At 49.4% G+C, this 21,563-nt stretch overlaps 1 protein-coding gene and 1 pseudogene across 1 annotated transcript; both read right to left on the reverse strand.

Annotated features, from left to right (window-relative positions):
• Positions 1-11,037, reverse strand: part of LOC122456549 — a 33,477-nt pseudogene extending 22,440 nt beyond the window's left edge.
• Positions 11,038-11,235: 198 nt separating this feature from the next.
• Positions 11,236-21,322, reverse strand: LOC119841603 (olfactory receptor 1M1-like). The gene is made up of 6 exons (XM_043496163.1): positions 21,230-21,322; positions 19,794-19,886; positions 17,469-17,742; positions 16,809-17,183; positions 15,382-15,445; positions 11,236-11,422 (listed from the first exon to the last, which is right to left on the reverse strand). Exons 1-6 carry the CDS (start codon positions 21,320-21,322, stop codon positions 11,236-11,238), a joined length of 1,086 nt encoding a protein of 361 aa, XP_043352098.1.
• Positions 21,323-21,563: the final 241 nt, after the last annotated feature.

Genomic DNA, 21,563 nt, shown 5'->3' on the forward strand with positions numbered 1-21,563 from the left:
AATGGCCCACCTTGATTATCACCACAAAAGGCTTTCCTCCTTCCCCCCCCCTTCCTGCTGGTAATAGCTCATCTTAAGTGATCACTCTCCTTACAGTGTGTATGATAAAACCCATTGTTTCATGTTCTCTGTGTGTGTATATAAATCTCCCCACTATATTTTCCACCGAATGCATCCAATGAAGTGAGCTGTAGCTCACAAAATCTTATGCTCAAATAAATTTGTTAGTCTCTAAGGTGCCACAAGTACTCCTTTTCTTCCATGCAGATCATCTCCAATTATGTGTCACATAAGTGCTGAGTTATTCAATGTGGGTTTTCAGTATAGCGGAGTGAAGCCCTATGGAGAGGCAGGACAGTTGGCTTTGGACCACGTAAAGTGCTCCTTAACTCACCCCCCCCCCCATTTCCACCCAGGCTGGGAGGTAAAACTCTGCAGATAAACTTTCAAACTCTGGGGCTGCACTGACCGGGGGCAGAGACTTTTGGGTTGTTGGACTTAACTTCAATGGGGGTTAATTGCTTCAATCACCCTGGCAGCTTTGAAATCCTCAGGTTAAGTTAGTGTAAGCAGAATCAGGATGAGCTCTACCCTGACATCTGGTGGTGAGTTGTGATGGGTTGTGGAAAAGAACTTCAGGGACTGATCTCATTTGCATAGACACACCCACCCCACCTAGATGGTCACTTTGGCTGCTGTAGGAGCCCCAATTTCTCTGTTATTGGAGCAAGAAGAATAAACTGTTATTATCCTGATTATGTGAATCAAGGACAGTGGAACTGTACTTTGCCTTTTGTTATGATGGAGGGACTCACCATAAACTAAGCAGCACGCTCTAGGCAAGGGTCATGGGTTCCAAAAACCCAGTGAATTGAGAGAGGCTGGGGATAGGTATTAATACGTGGTATATGAGCCCCTGGTGAAGGCCCTGCATGCCAATTGCTCCTCTCTTCACTGTAGAATATTAGAGCTAGTTTTGTATCCTATTAGGAGCCTAGTTACAGGCTGCTGAGCTGAATTTGCTTTGGGCCAATAGTACACTAGCATTGAGGCTCCCCTTCTACAAGCTGAAATCACTGAGCGCTGTGTTAAGTAGTGGGGGGTCCTGAAGATATATTGCAGAGCAGTTTGCGGAATGGCTGGAGTGGCTCACGGTGGAGCATAGCAGAGTGGAGCCCTATGGAGAGGCAGGACAGTTGACTTTGGACCACGTAAGATGCCCCTTAACTCACCCCCCCATTTCCACCCGGGCTGGGAGGTAAAACTCTGCAGATAAACTTTCGAACTCTGGGGCTGCACTGACCAGGGACAGAGACTTTTGGGTTGTTGAACTTTTGGGACTTTGGGTGACTTTTGGATTGCTGTACTCAAGAACCAAAGGGAAAGGACACGGCCCAATTTGCTTGGGGTGGGTTTTTGCTCATGGGTTGTGTTATGAAACCTGTTGGTGGTGTTTCCCCAACATAATGCCACGTTGTTTCTCTCTGTTATTAAAAGGCTTTTGCTACACGCAGGCCTGGTCTACACTATGAGTTTAGGTCAAATTTAGCAGTGTTACCTCGATTTAACCCTGCACTCATCCACACAACGAAGCCCTTTTTTTCGATTTAAACGGCTCTTAAAATTGATTTATTTACTCCACCCCTGATGAGGGGATTAGCGCTGAAATCGGCCTTGCCAGGTCAAATTTGGGGTAGTGTGGATGCAATTTGGTGGTATTGGCCTCCAGGAGCTATCCCAGAGTGCTCAATTGTGACCATTCTGGACAGCGCTCTCAACTCAGATGCACTGACCAGGTAGACGGGAAAAGGCCCGCAAACTTTTGAATCTCATTTCCTGTTTGGCCAGCACGGCGAGCTCACCTGCACAGGTCACCATGCAGAGCCCATCAGCACAGGGAACCATGCAGTCCCAGAATCACTGAAGAGCTCCAGAATGAACCGAATGGGAGGTACGGGATCTGATCGCTGTATGGGGAGACGAATCCGTGCTGGCAGAACACCGTTCGAAAAGGCGAAATGCCAAAATATTTGAAAAAATCTCCAATGGCACGAAGGACAGAGGCTATAACAGGGACCTGCAGCAGTGCTGCGTGAAAATTAAGGAGCTCAGGCAAGCCTACCAAAAAACCAGAGAGGCAAACGGCTGCTCCGGTTCAGAGCCCGAGACATTCCTCTTCTATGATGGTACCTCTTCTAGGGGGCGCAGCCACCACTACCCCAACCCTGTGCTTTGACTCTGTCCAAGGAGTGGGAGACAACATGGAAGCAGGTTTTTGGGGTGAGGAATATGATGATGAGGAGGAGGAGGTTGTACATAGCTCACAGCAAGGATCTGTTTATCATCCTGGACTTGGAGCCAGTACCCCCCAAACCCACCCAAGGTGGGCTCCCGGACCCTGAAGGCAGAGAAAAGACCTCTGGAGACTGTACCTTTGTTAATATGGTTTAAAAGCCAGCATGTTTAATGATTAATTTGCCCTGGCATTCGCGGCCAGTACAGCTACTGGAAAAGTCTGTTAACGTGTCAAGGTTCCTTCCCCACTCTGAACTCTAGGGTACAGATGTGGGGACCTGCATGAAAACCTCCTAAACTTACTTTTACCAGTTTAGGTTAAAACTTCCCCAAGGTACAAACTATTTTACTCTTTGCCTTTGGACTTCCACTGCCACCACCAAACGTCCGGGTTTATTTTTTTGAGAGTTATTTGGAAACGTCTTTCCCCACAAAATCCTCACCAAAACCTTGCACCCCCCTGCCTGGGGAAGACTTGATAAAAATCCTCACCAATTTGCATAGGTGAACACAGACCCAAACCCTTGGATCTTAAGAACAATGAAAAAAGCATTCAATTTCTTACTAGAAGAATTTTAATATAAGAAAAGGTAAAAGAATCACCTCTGTAAAATCAGGATGGTAAACACCTTACAGGGTAATTAGATTCAAAACATAGAGAATCCCTCTAGGCAAAACCTTAAGTTACAAGAATATTCAAAGACAAGAATATTCATTCTATTCAGCACAGTCTAATTTCTCAGCCATTTTAAGAAATCATAATCTAACGCATATCTAGCTAGATTACTTACTAAGTTCTAAGACTCCATTCCTGTTCTGTCCCCAGCAAAAGCATCACACAGACAGACCCTTTGTTTCTCCCTCCCTCCAGCTTTGAAAGTATCATTGGTCATTGTGGTCAGGTGCCAGCGAGGTTATCCTAGCTTCTTAACTCTTTACAGGTGAAAGGATTTTTCCTCTGGCCAGGAGGGATTTTTAAAGGTGTTTACCCTTCCCTTTATATTTATGACAACATGTCTGTTAACCGCAGCCCCTCCTTTTAAATTGCCAACACATTTCAAATGGGCAACCCAACAGCTACTTCTTATGGGAAATGAAGGTGCTGCTGTTTGAAACCATTCCCACATGTTATGAAGGTTAAAGAAACCAAAAGACTTTGGCTTACCATGGCTACCTGCAAGCCAAATTCTGTTGCCTGGCCCTGCATGAGTGATCTCTCACACCGAACTGGCATACCCTCAATAAGAGGCAAAATGCCACCTTGTAATGAAAGCACATGTGCTATGTAATGTTAACAGCAAGGTTTACCGTGAAAGAGTGCACCTATTGTTCTATAAAAAGTGTCTCTTTAACTACCACTCTCCCCTTTTCTTTTTCTTCACCAGCTGCACATGTTTCAAGGATCACAGGATCTTATCCTTCCCAGAGGCTAGCGAAGATTAGAAGGTGAAAAAAATGCTTGTGATGAAATGTTCTCTGACCTCATGCTGTCCTTCCAAACTGACAGAGCATAGCAAAACATGTGGAGGCAGACAATCTCAGAGTGCAGGAAAGCACAATATGACCACGAGGAGAGGTGGCGGGCTGAAGATGGTAGGTGGCGTCAGTTTGCTGAAAGAAGGCAGGAGTCAATGCTCAGGCTGCTGGAGGATCAAACTAATATGCTCCAGCGTCTGGTTGAGCTGCAGGAAAGGCAGCAGGACCACAGACTGCCGCTACAGCCCCTGTGTAACCAACCACCCTCCTCCCCAAGTTCCATAGCCTCCTCACCCAGACACACAAGAATGCGGTGCGGGGGCCTCCGGCCACCCAGCCACTCCACCCCAGATAATTGCCCAAGCAACAGAAGGCTGGTATTCAATAATTTTAAAGTTTTAAAGTGCTGTGTGGCCTTGTCCTTCCCTCCTCCACCACCCCTCCTGAGCTAGCTGGGCAGTTATCCCCCTATTTGTGTGAGGAATAAATAAAGAATGCATGAATGTGACGCAACAATGATTTTATTGCCTCTGCAAGCAGTGATCAAAGGGGGGAAGGGAAGGTGCTTAGCTTACAGGAAAGTAGAGTGAATCTGGGGGGGTGTGGGTCCATCAAGGAGAAACAAACAGAACTTTCACACCATAGCCTGGCCAGACATGAAACTGCTTTTCAAAGCTTCTCTGATGCGCAGCGCGCCCTCCTGTTCTCTTCTAACCGCTCTGGTGTCTGGCTGTGCATAATCAGCGGCCAGGCGATTTGCCTCAACCTCTCACCCCGCCATAAATGTCTCTCCCTTCCTCTCACAGATATTGTGGAGTGCACAGCAAGCAGTAATAACAATGGGAATATTAGTTTTGCTGAGGTCTAAACGACTCAGTAAATTGTGCCAGTACGCTTTTAAACACCCAAATGCACATTCTACCACCATTCTGCACTTGCTCAGCCTACAGTTGAACAGCTCCCGACTACTGTCCAGGCTGCCTGTGTATGGCTTCATGAGCCATGGCATTAAGGGGTAGGCTGGGTCCCCAAGGATAACTATAGGCATTTCAACATCCCCAACGGTTATTTTCTGGTCTGGAAAGTAACTCCCTTGCTGCAGCTGTTGAAACAGACCAGAGTTCCTGAAGATGCGAGCGTCATGTACCTTTCCCGGCCATCCCACGTGATGTCAGTGAAACATTCCTTGTGATCCACCAGTGCTTGCAGCACCATTGAAAACTACCCCTTTTGGTTTATGTACTTGCTGCCTTGGTGCTCCAGTGCCAAGATAAAGATATGGGTTACATCTATGGCCCCACCTCAGTTAGGGAATCCCATTGCAGCAAAGCCATCCACTATGACTTGCACATTTCCCAGAGTCACTACCCTTGATAGCAGCTCAGTGATTGCATTGGCTACTTGCATCACAGCAGCCACCACAGTAGATTTGCCCACTCCAAATTGATTCCCAACTGACCGGTAGCTGTCTGGTGTTACAAGCTTCCACAGGGCTATTGCCACTCACTTCTCAACTGTGAGGGCTGCTCTCATTTTGGTATTCTTGCACTTCAGGGCAGGGGAAAGCAAGTCACAAAGTTCCATGAAAGTGCCCTTATGCATGCGAAAGTTTCGCAGCCACTGGGAATCGTCCCAGACCTGCAACACTATGCGGTCCCACCAGTCTGTGCTTGTTTCCCTGGCCCAGAATCGGTGTTCCACGCCATGAACCTACCCAACTGACACCATGATGTGCACATTGCAGAGGCCTGTACTTTGTGAGAAGTCTGTGTCCATGTCCTCATCACTCTTGTCACCACGCTGCAGTCACCTCCTTGCCTGGTTTTGCTTTTGTTGCAGATTATGGTTCTGCATATCCTGCTGGATAATGCGCATGGTGTTATTGTGCTCATAATTGCCACGGTGATCTGAGTGGGCTCCATGTTCCCAGTGCTATGGCATCTGCGCTGAAAAAAGGCGCGAAATGATTCTCTGCCATTGCTCTGATGGAGGGAGGGGCGACTGACAACATGGCTTACAGGGTTGGCTTACAGAGAATTAAAATCAACAAAGGAGGTGGCTTTGCATCAAGGAGAAACAGAATGGCCCCCTCAAGGATAGAACTCAAAACCCTGGGTTTAGCAGGCCATTAATTTCATGGAGGGAGGGAGGGGGAAGAAAATGAATACAAATGAATACAAAACACATCTGGTCTATTTCTTGTTTTGATCCACTTCATCTATCTTTATACATCTTAGGCTGGCAGCAGACGGTGCAGTATGACTGCTAGCCATTTTATTTCAGCCACCTCAGTGCCCATTAGGCTAAGGTGGCTACTCTGTTCTCCCCATATCTGGTGTAAGGCCTTCAGTTGGGGGTCAGCCCCATGGACACAAATGGAGCTACATTGATTCACACCAGAGACGATCCGACTATGTGTGTTCCAAATGGGTGAAGAGTGGTGACAGAGTCTTATTAGCCCTGATCACACAGGCCAGATTGTTTCTAGATTCCAAGTTCAGAGCCAGCTTCCGCCCCACCCCAGTACCATTTTGTTTCGTATTATAATCCCACAGTCATTATGGAGGGCAGAGAGTCACTCCCCAGTTAGGCCTGCACATCGGCCCAGTTCTATGTCTTACTAAGAGCCATCATCCAAAGAGCTGTATTTTATTACTGCTACATAGTGAACATCGGGAAACAGAAAAGGTGTTGCCAGTCCCTCAACACATCACCATCACCATCACATGAACAAAGGAAGAATTTACTCCACTTCATAATTTATGGCATAAACTGATCTCTTTTGAGGTGATGAAAATTGTTCCTTTTCATCCCAGGATAGAGAAATACTGAATATATCGGGATATATGGTTTGATTAATATAAGATAATTCTAGTAGAAGAATTGAGGACACCAGACTGCACTGAACATCTCAGTTCAAGATTTTTAGTTCATGTATTTATTGTTTTTGACCCCTAAAACATAGCATGATTCTAGCCATTGCCAGAATTGAAATACAGCATTTATGCATCATTATTAAGCTACAGCATGTCACTAGATTAGATATGATAGTAGATAAAGAAATTGTCTGATCTCTGCCATAGGGACTCAGCTACCAGAGAAATGGAATGGTCATTGCTGTGATATGGGAATGGATGGTCTGCAAGACTACCAATGACCTTTTCTTGGAGAGATATCCCCTGGCATTTAGCTCTGAAATCTACATTTAACCTTAAAACTTCAGGATGTAGCCAGGGGAGTTTCTGAATATTTATGGAATTAATTCATGAGATTTGATAAACTTTTAACTCTATGTTCTTCTGATTCAATTGCAGTGTTATTCTTCCTACGCTAAATCCATGGCAGATGCACATTGGAGAAACACTGTGTACATGCTACCTAAAAGTGGTACACTGAGAGACCTGAACAAAGTGCTCTCTCTTTGCTTCAGAGCCCTTGATTCATCTAAATCCTGAGAAACAGAGAGGTCACAGGAGCCTTGTGCAAAGCAGTCAGTAAATGTGACTTTTACAAAACCATGCAGAGACTCTGAGATACTAATGTAATGCTTCTGCCTGTCAGAGTTGGCAGCAACAAGGGCCGGGTTCAGTATCTAGGGGTTCCATTCCAATAACACAATGCAAAACCGGCTCAAGCCCCCATCCAGTGACCTGGGACAAATATATATAGCATCCCCCTGGGCGTCTCTAAGAGGCAATACTTCCCTTCTCACAAGCACAGAGTCTGATGTCTACATTACAAAATTAGGTAGAATTTATAGAAGTTGTTTTTTTAGAAAGCGTTTTTATACAGTCGATTGTGTGTGTCCCCAAACAAATGCTCTAAGTGCATTTAGTCGGTGGAGTGCGTCCACAGTACTGAGACAACCGTCGACTTCTGGAGCGTTGCACTATGGGTAGCTATCCCACAGTTTCCTCAGTCTCTGTCACCCATTTGAATTCTGGGTTGAAATCCCAATGCCTGATGGGGCAAAAACATTGTTGCGGGTGGTTCTGGGTACATATCGTCAGGCCCCCCCTTACCTCCCTCTCTCCCTCTGTGAAGGCAACGGCAGACAATCGTTTCACTCCTTTTTTCCTGGGTTACCTGTGCAGACACCATACCATGGCAAGCATGGAGCCCGCTCAGCTCACCGTCACAGTATGTCTTCTGGGTGCTGGCAGACGTGGTACTGCATTGCTACACAGCAGCAGCTCATTGCCTTTTGGCAGCAGACAGTGCAGTATGACCAGTAGCCATCGTTGCTGTACTCCTGGATGCTCTTTTAGCCGACCTCAGTGAGGTCAGTCAGGTGCGCCTGGGCAGACATGGGAGTGACTCAGCCAGGTCATTTCCCTTTCTAAGTTTCATCTCATGGAGATTCAGTCCTGCTGGCAGTCGTACTGCACCGTCTTCTGGTGAGCAGCCAGGAGATGATGATGGCCAGCTGTCATACTGCATCTCCTCCATTATAGCAAGGGTCGGGGGGGGGGCGGCGGCGAGGGACAGTTGCTTCTCCTTGCTAGGTGGCAGGCAGATGAGGAGAGGTTCAACAAAAGGGTCGGGGGAGTGGAAGAGAGGGAACAGGGCTAACCACTCCTCCCTGCTAGGCTGTATGCAGGGAAGGAGGGTACCAGCACAGTGGGGGGAGGAACTGCAAGGGGCACCAGGTGGAAGGGAAGAAGCATCCACTCCTCCCCGCTAGGCTGCAGCCTACAAGTTCATTGGAAAGGCTGTGAACTGTGGGAGAGCAACTGAAAGGGGGCACAAGCGCCCAGGGAGGGGACATGGGTGCACTAAACTGTGGGCTGGGTGTGGCCCGTCCACTTCTAAAGGCCTCTCCCCCAACCTAGTGGGAGGGACCACTGGACCTGGTTCCAACTGAATACTTGGGGCACCTAATGAGAAAACAGGGGTTGGAGTGATGGTAACAGGTTCAAAACAAGGGTACCAGATGAGAACCCCAGAGAGCGCCCACTGCTCTTCAAAGGTGTCTAGGGAGCCAGCAGAGGCTGCACAGAGGAACTCTGCAGATATGTGAGACCAAGTAGAAATGGAAATAGGCCCCACAGTCGCAGAGCACCCCCTCATCCAGCATGCTCCTCCTGGTATGGTGACTTTGGCCAGAGCCAGGAGGAGGTTGACGAGGAGGTCTTGTGACTTCATGGGGCCATGGATAGGGTGTGCCAAAATTGACAGGTATGGGAAAAATTGTAGCCAGAACCTCAAAAGAGGTTCTGGAGGAGCTGGAATAGGGGCAGCAACCTGGCCCATTTGAGATAGGCATGCACCAGGCTTTCGCTTATTCCATAAAAGGGGCAGGCATAGGGAACAGGGGTGAACCACGCAAGACACATGCCTGTGCTCACAGCTCCGTGAAGGAGCCGCCAACCAATGTCTCCAGTGGGCTGTGGGACCAAGGTGCAATAGCTGAGGGTGGCTGGCCCACAAGGACTCCTCACTCTCCACAGGTGGTAAGTAGTCCCATCACTTGGTGTCGGGACAGGACACGAGGGTGAGGAAATGCAATGTGTAGAGCATAAGTGTGTACAGTTGGACTCTGGGCACTGTCTGGAAGTAAACTGGCTGCAGGGTATGCAGCTGGCTCAGAGTACGGGAGCAGGGAAGCTGGGAGGGGGGCTCATGGAACAGGGGCCCAATAAAAAGGTCTGGAGGGCCCTGGGTGAGAGGTGGGTGGGGAGGACCCACCGTAGGAAGATGAGAGAAGTAGTGACAAGGCAGCCTCCACCTCCTGGAGTACGCACAGGGGAGTTGGAAGGGTGGAGAGCCCCATGTGCTGGCAGAGCACCCAGGAATCTACTCAGTCCTCTCTGTTGTAGTCCAGGAGGTCTTTGACCCTGGTGGTTTCTGCCAGGACCAACCTCTGGCACACCGAGGGAGACTCCGCCACCTGCACACATAGATCGGGATTGTGTAGCAGGGGCTTCGCAAGGAGGTCTGCCCCCTCGGTGGCCACATGGACCTGGTCACCAAAAAGAGCTTCCAGGTCTGGAGGAGGTCCTGGTAGAAGGCTGGAAGCTCTGAGAGGTCTTGCAGAAGACCCCTTCAGATGGAGAAAAGAAAGCTGCCGGTTGTATCAGAGCCCTCGGAGGTGGCAGAGGAAGGTGTGCGCCAATGTGCTCCACACCGGACGACCTGCACTGTAAAGGAGTCTTTGCAGGGCCTGGAAGTGGAAGACACGGACCCGGCTATGTAGACAGACCAGGCCCTTACCTCCCTCCTCCAGGGTAAGACTCAGGACCGCTGCAGAGACCCAATGTAGTCCTGGCCAGAAAAATGCCAGATCTGTCCTCTGGACCCTGGCCAGGATCCCTGGGGTTGGTTTCAGGGTGTTGAGCTGGTGCCAGAGCATGGACAGGACTAGCTGGTTCAGCATCAGTGCCGTCCCTTGCAGGGAGAGATTCCAGAGCAGTCCTGTCCATCTCTGCAGCCACTCACCCACTCTTGCCTCCAAATCCTGCCAGTTCTCCGGTGGAATGGGATGCTTGGCAGAAAGGTAAATGCCAAGATAGAGCAGTGGACCCATGCTCCACTGGATGGCTTGAAGCTCGGGTGGGAAGGAGTTTACCTGCCACCTGTCCCCGACCACTGGCCAGAGCTCTTGACCCAGTTGATCCAGGCAGAGGAGGCCACCGAGTAAACGGCCTGGCAGGCCTCCACCCGCACCAGGTCACCCTGGTCCTGGACCACGAGGAGCACATCATCGGCGTATGCCGACAGGACCAGCCACAGCTCCGGCTCCTGAAAAATTAACCCTGTCAAACTCCGGTAAAGTAGACAGAGGAAGGGCTCAATCACCAGAGCATACAGCTGGTCCAAGTGAGGGCACCCCTGCCATACTCCCCTCCAGAAGCTCACTGGCTCAGTCAGGGTCCAGTTGAGTCTGACCAGACACTCCGCCTTAGCGTACAGCACCTGAAGAAGGCCCACAAATTGGGGACTGAAGCCGAATGCATGCAGCGTGCCCAGGAGATACCCATGGTCCATCCTATCAAATGCCTTCTCCTGGTCCAGGGAAAGGAGGGTGAATGACAGACCATCCCTATGCCCCAGCTCTAAGAGGTCCCGGACCAAGTACAGATTATCGATGATGGTCCGGCCCAGGATGGTGTAAATCTGGTCGGGATGGACACTGTCTGCCAGCACGGACCCCAGCCAAAGTGAGATGGCCTTTGCTACAACCTTGTAGTCCATGCTGAGGAGCAAGATGGGATGCCAGTTCTGTAGGTCGTGGAGGTCCCCCTTCTTCGAAAATAAGGCAAGCATGGCTCTCCTGCACAAGAATGGGAGGACCCTGCTTTTCAAGGACTTGGCCCAGATGCTGATGAGGTCTGGGCTGAGGACGTCCCAGAACATGCAGTAGAACTCCATAGTCAGCCCATCCATGCCTAGAGATTTGTTGGTGAGCATAAGACGGAGGGCTTCCAAGAGCTCAGCCAGAGAGAGAGGCAACTCCAGCTGGTCTCAGTCACCTGCACTGACTGTTGGGAGTTTGGTGCAGAGCACCAGGCATGCTTCGGCGTTGGTCAGATCCAGGGAGAAAAGGCTGGCATAGAAGTCCCTGGCTCTTCCACGCATCTCCTCCAGGTCCATGAGGGGGGCGCCATCCTCTGCCAGGAGGCAGGTGACAAGCTTTTTGGCTTCTCTTTTTCTCGAGAGCATAGAAGAAGTGGGAGCCATGAACCATCTCACAAAGGAGAGGGATGCGGGATCGAAGGAAGGCCCGAAGCTCCTCCTGCTTCTCCCAGTATACTGCGCAGATGGGTGGATCCTCAGGGCTGGAGGCCAGCTGCCTCTCTAGCTCTAATACCTCCCACTCCAACTGCCCTATCACTGAATCCCTCCGCCAGCTGACACCCTGGGTGTAGTAACGGCGGAAGAGCCTTGCACGCACTTTCCCCACATCTCACCACTGCCTTGTCGAGGGAAAAGCATGCCACTGCCCCCGCCAGGCCAGCCAGAACTCCCGGAAGTATGTCACAAAGCCCACATACTCCAGCAAACTGTTATTAAAATGCCGATAGGCCAGCCCCAGCCTCTCCAAGATGAGAGAGGTCATCACAGTTGTGACATTGCACCCCATAATGCTTTATGGGAATATGACATAATGGGATTATGTTTTATGTTATGTATGCCATGTAGCATATCTCTGTAAAGGTTATGATCTACTGAATATCCTATTAGTATGCATGTGTCATTTCTGTATTCAAAGTTATGAATATTGGCTATGTACTTGCTTAATTTTAAATAGCCTCAGTGAAGCAGTTGCTCAGCTTCCTGAGAAAAAACTATTCTCAGTAAGTGCCCAATCAAGAAACACTTAAGCCAACAATGAACCTGGAGATGCTAATCCACATCTGAGTTTTTCCAGGAATGTGGCTTGGCTGGTAAGGAACTCAGTCATGCATGGACATGTGCTTGTCCATGTGATGCCAAAACTCTGTCTGGAGCTGGGATTGTACACGGGGGATGGAGGGGTGTCCACCCACAAGAGAAAGTCTATTTAAACCCCTGGGAGACCCCTCCATTTTATCTTCAGATGGCTCAAGAGATAGCCTCTCCACCCCCCAAAGGATACCTGAAAGAAACTGGAACAAAGGACAGTAACTACAGGGGTGTGAGTGACTGCTGCACCCAGACTAGAAGGAGTCTAGTCTGTAAAGGAAGCTTATTGGAACACCTCTGAGGATGAGGTTTTTATCTGTATTCAGTTTCCTTACTCTTTTAGGCATAGACTTGCATGTTCTATTTTACTTTGCTTGGTAATTCACTTTGTTCTGTCTGTTACTACTTGGAACCACTTAAATCCTGCTTTCTGTATTCATTAAAATCACATTTTACTTATTATTTAACCCAGAGTATCTATTAATCCCTGGGGTTGGAGTGGGGGGTAAACAGCTGTGCATATTTCTCTGTCAGTGTTATAGAGGGCAAACAATTTATGAGTTTAACCTGTATAAGCTTTATACAGGGTAAAACGGATTTATTTGGGGTTTGGACCCCATTTGGAGTTGGGCATCTGAGTGTTAAAGACAAGAACACTTCTTAAGCTGCTTTCAGTTAATCTTACAGTTTGTGGGACGTGGTTCAGAGCTGGATCTGTGTTTGTGGAAGGCAAGCATGTCTGGCACAGCCAGGCAGGGCTCTGGAGTCCCAAGCTGGCTGGGAAGGCAGGGGCAGAAGTAGCCTTGGCACATCAGTTGGCAGCCCCAAGGGAGTTTCTGTGATCCAGCCTGTTACAACAGTCACCAAGTGGTGATCTGAGAACCGGGCCAGCCAAATGCCAGAGGTATAGGCCCTTGCCAGATTGAAACATGACAAATAAATACAGTAATAAAGTCCAACCAGTAGTGACACAATTGATTGTCTTCCACCCATACATAGGTAAAGGTACCTTTACAAAGATAAAGAGGGCAGTCCCTCCAGACGTGCCCCACTGCTCGTCTATATACTCCCCAGTTGTATAGTGAACCAGGTAACGGGCCCCCTGGTAAGGCACCAAGGACCCCTGGAGCTACACCCCGTCACGTGCTGCCGGCCGCAGTTGGATTTGCACCTGCCAGCGGAAGGATAGAATGTGACGGAGGGCAGGGTCCTTACAGCCCAGCAGGAGAGGGCTGATGATCAAGATGGGCTTCTCCATAGTGGAGAGGGTAGGCAAGAAGGCAGCATTGGGGAGGAAGGGTGGGACGGAGGTCAACACCACCCACATGCCCAGGTCCTCCAGGAGTTCTAGGGGGATAAACACCTCCCTCCCCCATCCAGGCCCTTCTACACCACCTGCTAAGCGGTGGCCTCTGACACTAGGGAGAACATAACTTTTCCATTCCTTTGGGAGGCCACCATGATGGCTGTGGGCCCCACCATCCTCGCCAACACCCGCAAGTAAGTTTCGACGTGGGGCAAGGAAGGCACCACAAGACAGCGGACACCATGCCTCCTGGTCAGCAAGGGGAAAGGACCCCAGCCACCAGGGATGGTACCGGAGGTGGCAGTTGGGGCGAATGGTGCAGTGGTGCATGGATGGGCATCAGCCACCTGGGTGTTCGCTCTAGGAGCCTGAGATGGAGCGCCCCCAGAGGTGGTGGAGGGGATGGAGGGGTCATGGCAAGTGTCGGGGCCACGGTGGGGAGCACAGTGGCACCCGCAGGACATTTTGCTTTCTGGGCAGGGCCTTTGCCCTTCTTGTTCCTATGGCCCTTTTTCCAGTGGAAGGGGGACCATGGCAGTGGTGGAGTCTGGACCAGTGGTGACCTAGAAGTCAGCCGCAGAGGTGGGCAAGGACAGTGGCAAAGTGGGGACTATAGGGTCAGCAGGAGCAAAGGTAGGAGCAGGAACAGGAGGAGGGTCCAGTGGGAGGGGTGGGTGGATGGGGAACAGGGTAATCACTCTTCCCTGCTAGGCTGTATTCAGGTAAGGAGGAAATCAGTGCGGGGGACTACAGGAGGCACCAGGGTAAAGAAAAGAAGCAACCACTCCTCCCTTCTAGGCTGCAGGCAGAGGAGGAGGGCACCAGCGGCGACGTAGGGGCAAAAATGTGGCACAGTTACAAGGTAGGGATACTGGCTCCTCTGACTGCACTAGGAAGGGGAGGAACTACAATACCATCAGGAAGGCTGTGAATAGTGGGGGAAGGAGACTGAAAGGGGGCACAAGTACTGATGGAGGGGGCAGGGAAGAGGGTCTGAGCTGGGGGGAGCAAGGGAGGGCATGGGAAAAAGTAGGGCCAGGCAAATCACAGGAGGGTAACCAAACCAAAACCCAAAGTTTGGGGCGGGGCAAACACCAAAGGGCTGGGGCGGGACAGGCAAACTAACAGTAAGGGAAACTCCCAGAGGGTCAAAGGAAGTGGCGGGTGGGGCAGGCTGCATGGGAGAAGGGGCAAACTAACACAGGGAGGCTGGGGGGCACAGCAGGGAGGGGGGCCCACCAGCCAAATGCAGCTGGGGGGAGGATAAGTCCAAGGTGGGGAGGCGCGTGTGCACACGTGCGCTTCTGTAACTCAGTCGTCACTGCTCACTGCTGCAAACAGTCCCAGGTGGTGAAAGGGGGAGAACAAACAGCCACATCAAGGGGTGAAGAGTGGGTCTAGTTGGTATGCGGGGTGGTGTTGGCAGTGGGGGTGGTGGTAGGGGGGAGCAGACGGATGAAGGGAAGGGCTCCGTGCTTCTCCCCCTTGCTCCCCACAACAGCTATGAAAGTCACCACCACCCCAGGAGCAGAGATGTTAAAAGTCATTCCCTTTGTGAACAAAGCCCCTCCACAATGTCCTGCAGCAGGAATCCTCCTCTTCCTCCTTCTTAACGGCAGCAGTGGCTCCAACACAGCAGCAAGCAGCAGTGAGCTGGCCAAGCAGGAGGGACCCATAGGTGGTGGTGGCGGGGTCCTTGCTTCTGTCTCCAGAGGCGGGGGAGGGGCGTGCTGGCAATGCCCCCCCACACTCAGCAGTAGCAGCAGCAGTCCAGGGAGGGAGAGCTCCAGCCAGCAGAGCAGCTGGAGCAGACTGACCAGTCTCTGTAGTGAGGCGAGGGGGCTCCCTCCCCATGGGAAACTGAGGGTCAATTACACTGCCCTTGTACGGTGGAGCCTAGATCGCCCCTTCCTCCTCACCGGAAGTACCGGAGCATGGCTGGAAGTATAAAAGGCAGGCCCTGCAGCACAGCTGGGGCAGAACCTGCGGAGGAGAAGGCGGCTCTGCCTGTTCTGCAGCCTCCTAGAGGGGAACCTATACCTGGCTGGTCCTGATCCCGAGATGCCAATGAGGACTGGCCCGGAGTGCCTGCCGCGGTGTATCCCAAAGAACCAGAAGAGGCCTTGATGCCACAGATATCAACCCCCGGGGAGGCAGGAAGTAGCCCGGGGCAGCTAGCTGTGGCTCAGTTGGCGTGTTGTGGCTGGATCCCAGATGGCCAACTCCCTACACTTCCCTGAGAAGCTCCTGCTCTGGAGAAGGACCCTTGTTATCAGTCTCCTGTAGACTGTTTGTTGCTGGCTGCCTGAGCCTCCTAAAGCCCAGGCCCGCAACGCAGTTATGGACTCTGTATAAGAGCTGGGACCTTGAGCCACCCAAACCCAGGCTAAAACCCAACTGTGAGTATTGATTGCCCAGCCCTATTGTGGGCTCTTAACTGTCCTGCGGACTCTGGTCCTGACCAGATGGGACCGGACTAAGTGGCCTCCCTCCTCACAGGAGAGCGAGGGACCATTACAAGATCACATCGTGAAATAAATCTTTCCCTAACCCTCACTTCTGGCTTTCAACAACCCCCCAGCCTTTCCAAGATCATCATCAGAAGCAAGTTTCCCACAGATCAGGACACACCAACTCAAAGTGGCATCAGACCCTGCCAGAACAACAGATGCAAAACCTGCAGACATATCTCTACTTTCACGATGAGCAACACTCCCCTCAGCACACCTTTCAAGACCCATGGGTCCTACAGGTGCCTATCACAACATATGCTGTACCTCATGCAGTGAATCAAATGCCTGGACAACAGCTATGTGGGTGAAACCAGACAATCACTGTGTTCTCAAATGAACTGACTGAAAAAATGATAAAAGGCAAAGCGATCACTTCATATCAGTCCCTTGAAATATGTGCTAACTACTTATGCTAAACAAACTATTCCAACTTGTGACACACTGAGTACATTTCCCAGACCTGAAGAAGAATTATACTGTAACCTTGAAAGTTTGTGTCTCTCACCAGGAGAAAGAATAGTGTTTTCTTACCCGCCTTGTCTTTGTAATATCCTGGGACCAACATAGCCACAACAACAGTGCATGACTCTTTTTTTTAACACTTTCCATCTGAAGGTTTTCAGATGTCAGTTGCCAAAAAGCAAAACTTTTTCATTTTTCAAGTTTCAGTTGTTTTGATGAAAAGTAAAAATCTTGTGCACACACACACATAGCTCTTGTATGTTGTATTTCTGTATCAGGGCCCACTTAGAACCTCCTTCTTTCACAACTGAAATCAGATTGATTGATCCTTGTTTCGTTCAACTAATATGAATTCTTTATGAGGGCCATACATTTCCTGACAGCATTTCTCAGGGCATCCTTGACCTCTCTGTTTCTCAGGCTGTAGATGAGCAGATTAGTCAGAGGAGTCAGAACAGTGTAGATGACTGACAACACTTTGTTCAGGGCTCTCAGTGTGTTGGATTTCGGTAGCATGTAGACAATCATGATGGTCCCATAGAAAAGTGCTACAATGATGAGGTGAGAGGAGCAGGTGGAAAAGGCCTTTTGCCTCCCAGTGGTGGAAGGAATTTTCAGGATAGTGCTGATGATACAAACATAGGATGTCAGGGTTAATAGAAATGGGAAAACTGCATCTAGGAAGGAAAATATATAAAGAACCAATGTGATGAGGCTGGTGTCACTGCAGGAGAGCTTTAGCATTGGAGTGAAATCACAAAAAAAGTGGACCATTTCATTGGGGCCACAGAAAATTAATTCTGACATAAAAGACATCATTATTGTACAAGGTATAAATCCACTTATCCAACACCCCACTGCTAGCTGCAGGCACAGCCTGCCATTCATACGGGATCCATAGTGCAATGGTTTGCATATGGCTAAATACCGATCATAAGACATTGCTGCCAGGAGATAACACTCTGTAGTTGCTAGAAAACAAAAGAAAAAAAACTGTGTCTTGCAGCCCCCAACAGAAATGGTTCTATCCCCAGTCAGGAGACTGTCCAGCAACCTAGGCAGGATGGTGGAGGTGTAGCAGGTCTCCAAAAAGGACAAGTTCCCCAGGAAGAAGTACATGGGAGTGTGAAGGTGTTGATCAATCATAACTAGAGCAATAATGAGGAGGTTGCCAGCCACGGTCACAATGTAGATCACTAGGAAGACCAGGAAGAGAAGGGTCGGCAGTTCAGGGAGATCCCCAAACCCGAGGAGGATGAATTCTGTGACGGCTGTTTGGTTTTCTCCTTCTCCTTTCTCCATGAGCTGTATCGTGTGACAGTGAAAAAGTAATGAGCATCGAAAGATTTGGGTGTACCATGAAATTAAGCAGATTTCCATAATTTGATTCCATAAGGGTTCCAACTGCAAACTGAGATCTGGTTTTATATTCTCTCATACCAGAGAAACTTCTTTACTTTGAGACTTTTTGAATAAAATTCCCCACCCAACTGTCACCTGGCTGTCATCTATTCTTAGATTTAAGATCAAAAGGGACCATTCTGGGATGGAGTTTGGCACAACTGATTAAAAGAGCTTTAAACTAGAAACTTAGAGGAGATGGTTGGGACATGCTCATGTAATCTCCACACCATATTTTAACCTTGAGATGGAGGAAAATCAAGTGAGAAAGGATACAGAAATGGAGAAAGGAACAACAGAGGGTAGGAGAATGGACTTTAAGAGGAAGGATAGTGCTGATACCAGTAAGACAGGTGATACTGGCAGTAGAATGACTGTACCCAAACGGGCGAAGCCAAGCAGCAATAACTACTACACTATAATAATTACTACACCAGTGCAAGGAGCCTGGGTAAAAAAATGGAGGAACTAGAACTACTGGTGCATGAAGTGAAGCCAGATATTATAGGAATAACAGAAACATGGTGGAATAGTAGTCATGATTGAAGTAGAGATATTGAAGGGCATGTGCTGTTCAGGAAAGACAGAAATAAAGGCAAAGGTGGTGGAGTAGCATTGCATACGAATGATAAGGTAGACTGTAAAGAAATTAGAAGTGATGATGTAGATAAGATAGAGTTTGTTTGGATCAAAATCACTTCGGAGAAGAAAGCTACTAGAGGTATCCCTAGAATAGTGCTTGGGGTGTGCTGCAGACCTCAAGGATATGATCTGAATGTGGAGAGATCTTTTTAATGGTTTTAATAAAAAAAATACTACTAGGAATTGTGTGGTTATGGGAAAAAAGAATTACTCACCTATTCGTAATTGTTGTTCTTCAAGATGTGGTGTTTATGTCCATTCCAACCAGGTGTATGCACGCCACGTGCAGGCCAGTTGGAAGATTTTCCTTAGCAGCATCTGTAGGGTTGGCCTGGACATCCCCTGGGAGTCACACCTTCCTGGCCTCCAATATAGCACCCTGACGACCCCCCCACCCCTAAGTTCCTTCTTGCTGGCTACTCGGACAGAGGGGTAGGAGGGTGGGTATTGGAATGGACATGAACAATACATCTTGAAGAATAACAGTTACTAGAAGTTGAATAATCATTTTTTTTCTTCGTGTGCTTGTTCATGTCCATTCCAACCAGGTGACTCACAAGCCAAAGTTCAGGAGTCATCCACTGATTAGAGCATGGCTTGCCAAAGGCTGCATCGTTTCGGATCTGTTGTATGATCAAAAAGTGCATCATAAATGTGTGTATTAAGGACCATGTTGCCGCTTTGCAGATCTCCTGCGTGGGGGCCCTGCACCAGGAATGTAGCGAGGAGGCCTGAGCCCTGGTGGAGTGAGCGGTGGAGCTAGCACCTGTACCAGGCCATAAGATTCCCAAATGTATGATGTGATCCACGACGAGATGTGCTGGGATGAGATGCAGAGGCCCTTCATCCTGTCCACCACCTCTATGAATAACTGCATGGACTTTCAGAATGGCTTAGTTCTCTCTATATAGCAGGCCAGTGCTCTGCAGACATCCAATGAGTGAAGTCTATGCTCCTTGTTGCAGGAATGTGGCTTAGGATAAAACACTGGGAGGAAGATGTCCTGGCTCATGTGACACTGGGAGACAACTTTAGGGAGAAAATCTGGGTGTGGTCTGAGCTTAATCTTGTCCTTATGAAATACTGTGTAAGGGGGCTCAGATGTAAGTGCTCTGAGCTCTGACACTCTCCTAGATGAGGTTATAGCCACCAGGAATGCCACCTTGTAAGAGAGAGAAAGCAGAGAGTACATCACCAGTGGCTCAAATGGAGGACCCGTAAAGTCTGGTGAGAACCAGCTTAAAGTCCCAAACTGGGACAGGCTGATGAGTTTGCGGGTAAAGCCTGGTGAGGCCTTTGAGGAAACGGCTAACCATGGGGTTTGCAAAGTCCGAGAAGCCATCTGCACTCAGATGGAAGGCGGAGATGATGGCCAAGTGGACCTTTACTGATGAGAAGAACAAAGCCTGTTGTTTAAGATAGAGGAGATAGTTCAGTATGAAAGGGTCGGCGACTGATGGTGTTGCTCCAACCAGAGAGAGAACCTCCTTCATTTGGCAAGGTACATTGCCTTTGTAGAGGGCTTTCTACTGCCAAGGAGAACTTGTCTGACTTGATCAGAACAGGACAGTTCCATGGCATTTAGCCATGGAGCATCCAAGCTGTGAGGTGGAATGACTCTCTGTGATCCTGTGTGATCAGGTCTGGGACCTGCTAAGGTGAGTGGGGTTGCCATGGACATTTCCAGGAGCGACGTGAACCAGTGCTGGTGTGGCTATGCTGGAGCTATCAATATGACCCAGTCCCGATTCCTGTGGACCTTCAGGAGCACCTTGTGGACCAGCGGTATCAGTGGGAATGTGTAGAGCAGATGGTCCCCCCACTGGAAAAGGAAGGCATCCATGATGGAACATGGGCTGTGATTCATGAAGGAGAAAAATAGTTGACACATCCTGTTGCCATGTGCGATGAACAGGTCTATCTGAGGAAATGGAAAATTGAGCTCACCACATCTGCCCCGAGGGACAACTTGTGGCCGTTAAAAGTTCGGCGGAGACTGTCCGCCAGCTCGTTTTGTACACAGGAGAGGTATGAAGCCTGCAGGTGTATCGAGTGCTCTAAACAGAAGTCCCACAGTGTGAGGGCTTCCCAGCACAGGGGAGAGGAGCGTGCACCATCCTGTTTGTTGACATAAAACATCATCATGATATTGTCCATGAGGAGTGATATACATCTGCCTGTTATGTGGGCTTTGAAAACCTGGCACACCAGGTGCACTGCTCTCACCTCTCTGACATTGATATGCTGAGCAAGGTCTGCCTGAGTTCAGAGGCCCTGAGTCCTGAGGTCTCCCTAATGAGCCCCCCAGGCCAGATCTGAGGCATCTGTTACTAATGAAAGGAATAGCTGGGGGCTGGTGAAAAGTACTCACACACAAACCACCTGTGGGTTGAGCCACCACAGGAGGGAGTCCAGTACAGGGTGGGGCAAGGTTACGATGCTGTCCAGAGCATCCTGGGCTGGTCGATAAACTGATGCCAACCATGACTGAAGTGGGCAAAGTCTGAGTCTAGCATGTTGTACTACATAGGTGCACACAGCTTTCCTTGCTGTAGTTGTTGGGAACTGCCTGAGGCCCCGTACGATGTTCCCTAGAGACTGAAACCTGGTTTCTGGGAGGTATGCACTGGCCTTGGTCAAGTCCAGTACTGGCACCTATAAACTCTATTCTCTACACTGGGGACAGAGTGGATTTGGCCTCGCTGAGAAGGAGACCTAGTTCGAGGAAGGTCCTTCTTATGAAGCTGACCTGATCATCCATTTGGGATCTGGAGTGGCCTTTGATCAGCCTGTCGTCCAGGTATGGGAAAACCTGAATCCGGTGCTTGCACAGGAATGCCATGACGACTCCCATGCATTTGGTGAAAACGCAAGGTGCTGCTGACAGGCCAAAAGGGAGGACGGTAAACTGATAGTGGCTGTTGTTCACCACAAATCTGAGGTAACATCTGTGAGGAGGAATTTTTGGTACGTGGAAATATGCGTCCTTCAGGTCGAGGGTGGCATACCAGTCTCATGGATCCAATGAGGGGATAATGGAAGTCAGCGAGACTATGTGGAACTTGAGTTTCTTTACAAACTTG

The sequence above is a fragment of the Dermochelys coriacea genome, chromosome 13, assembly GCF_009764565.3.
Source record: "Dermochelys coriacea isolate rDerCor1 chromosome 13, rDerCor1.pri.v4, whole genome shotgun sequence".
Lineage (NCBI taxonomy): Eukaryota > Metazoa > Chordata > Testudines > Dermochelyidae > Dermochelys > Dermochelys coriacea.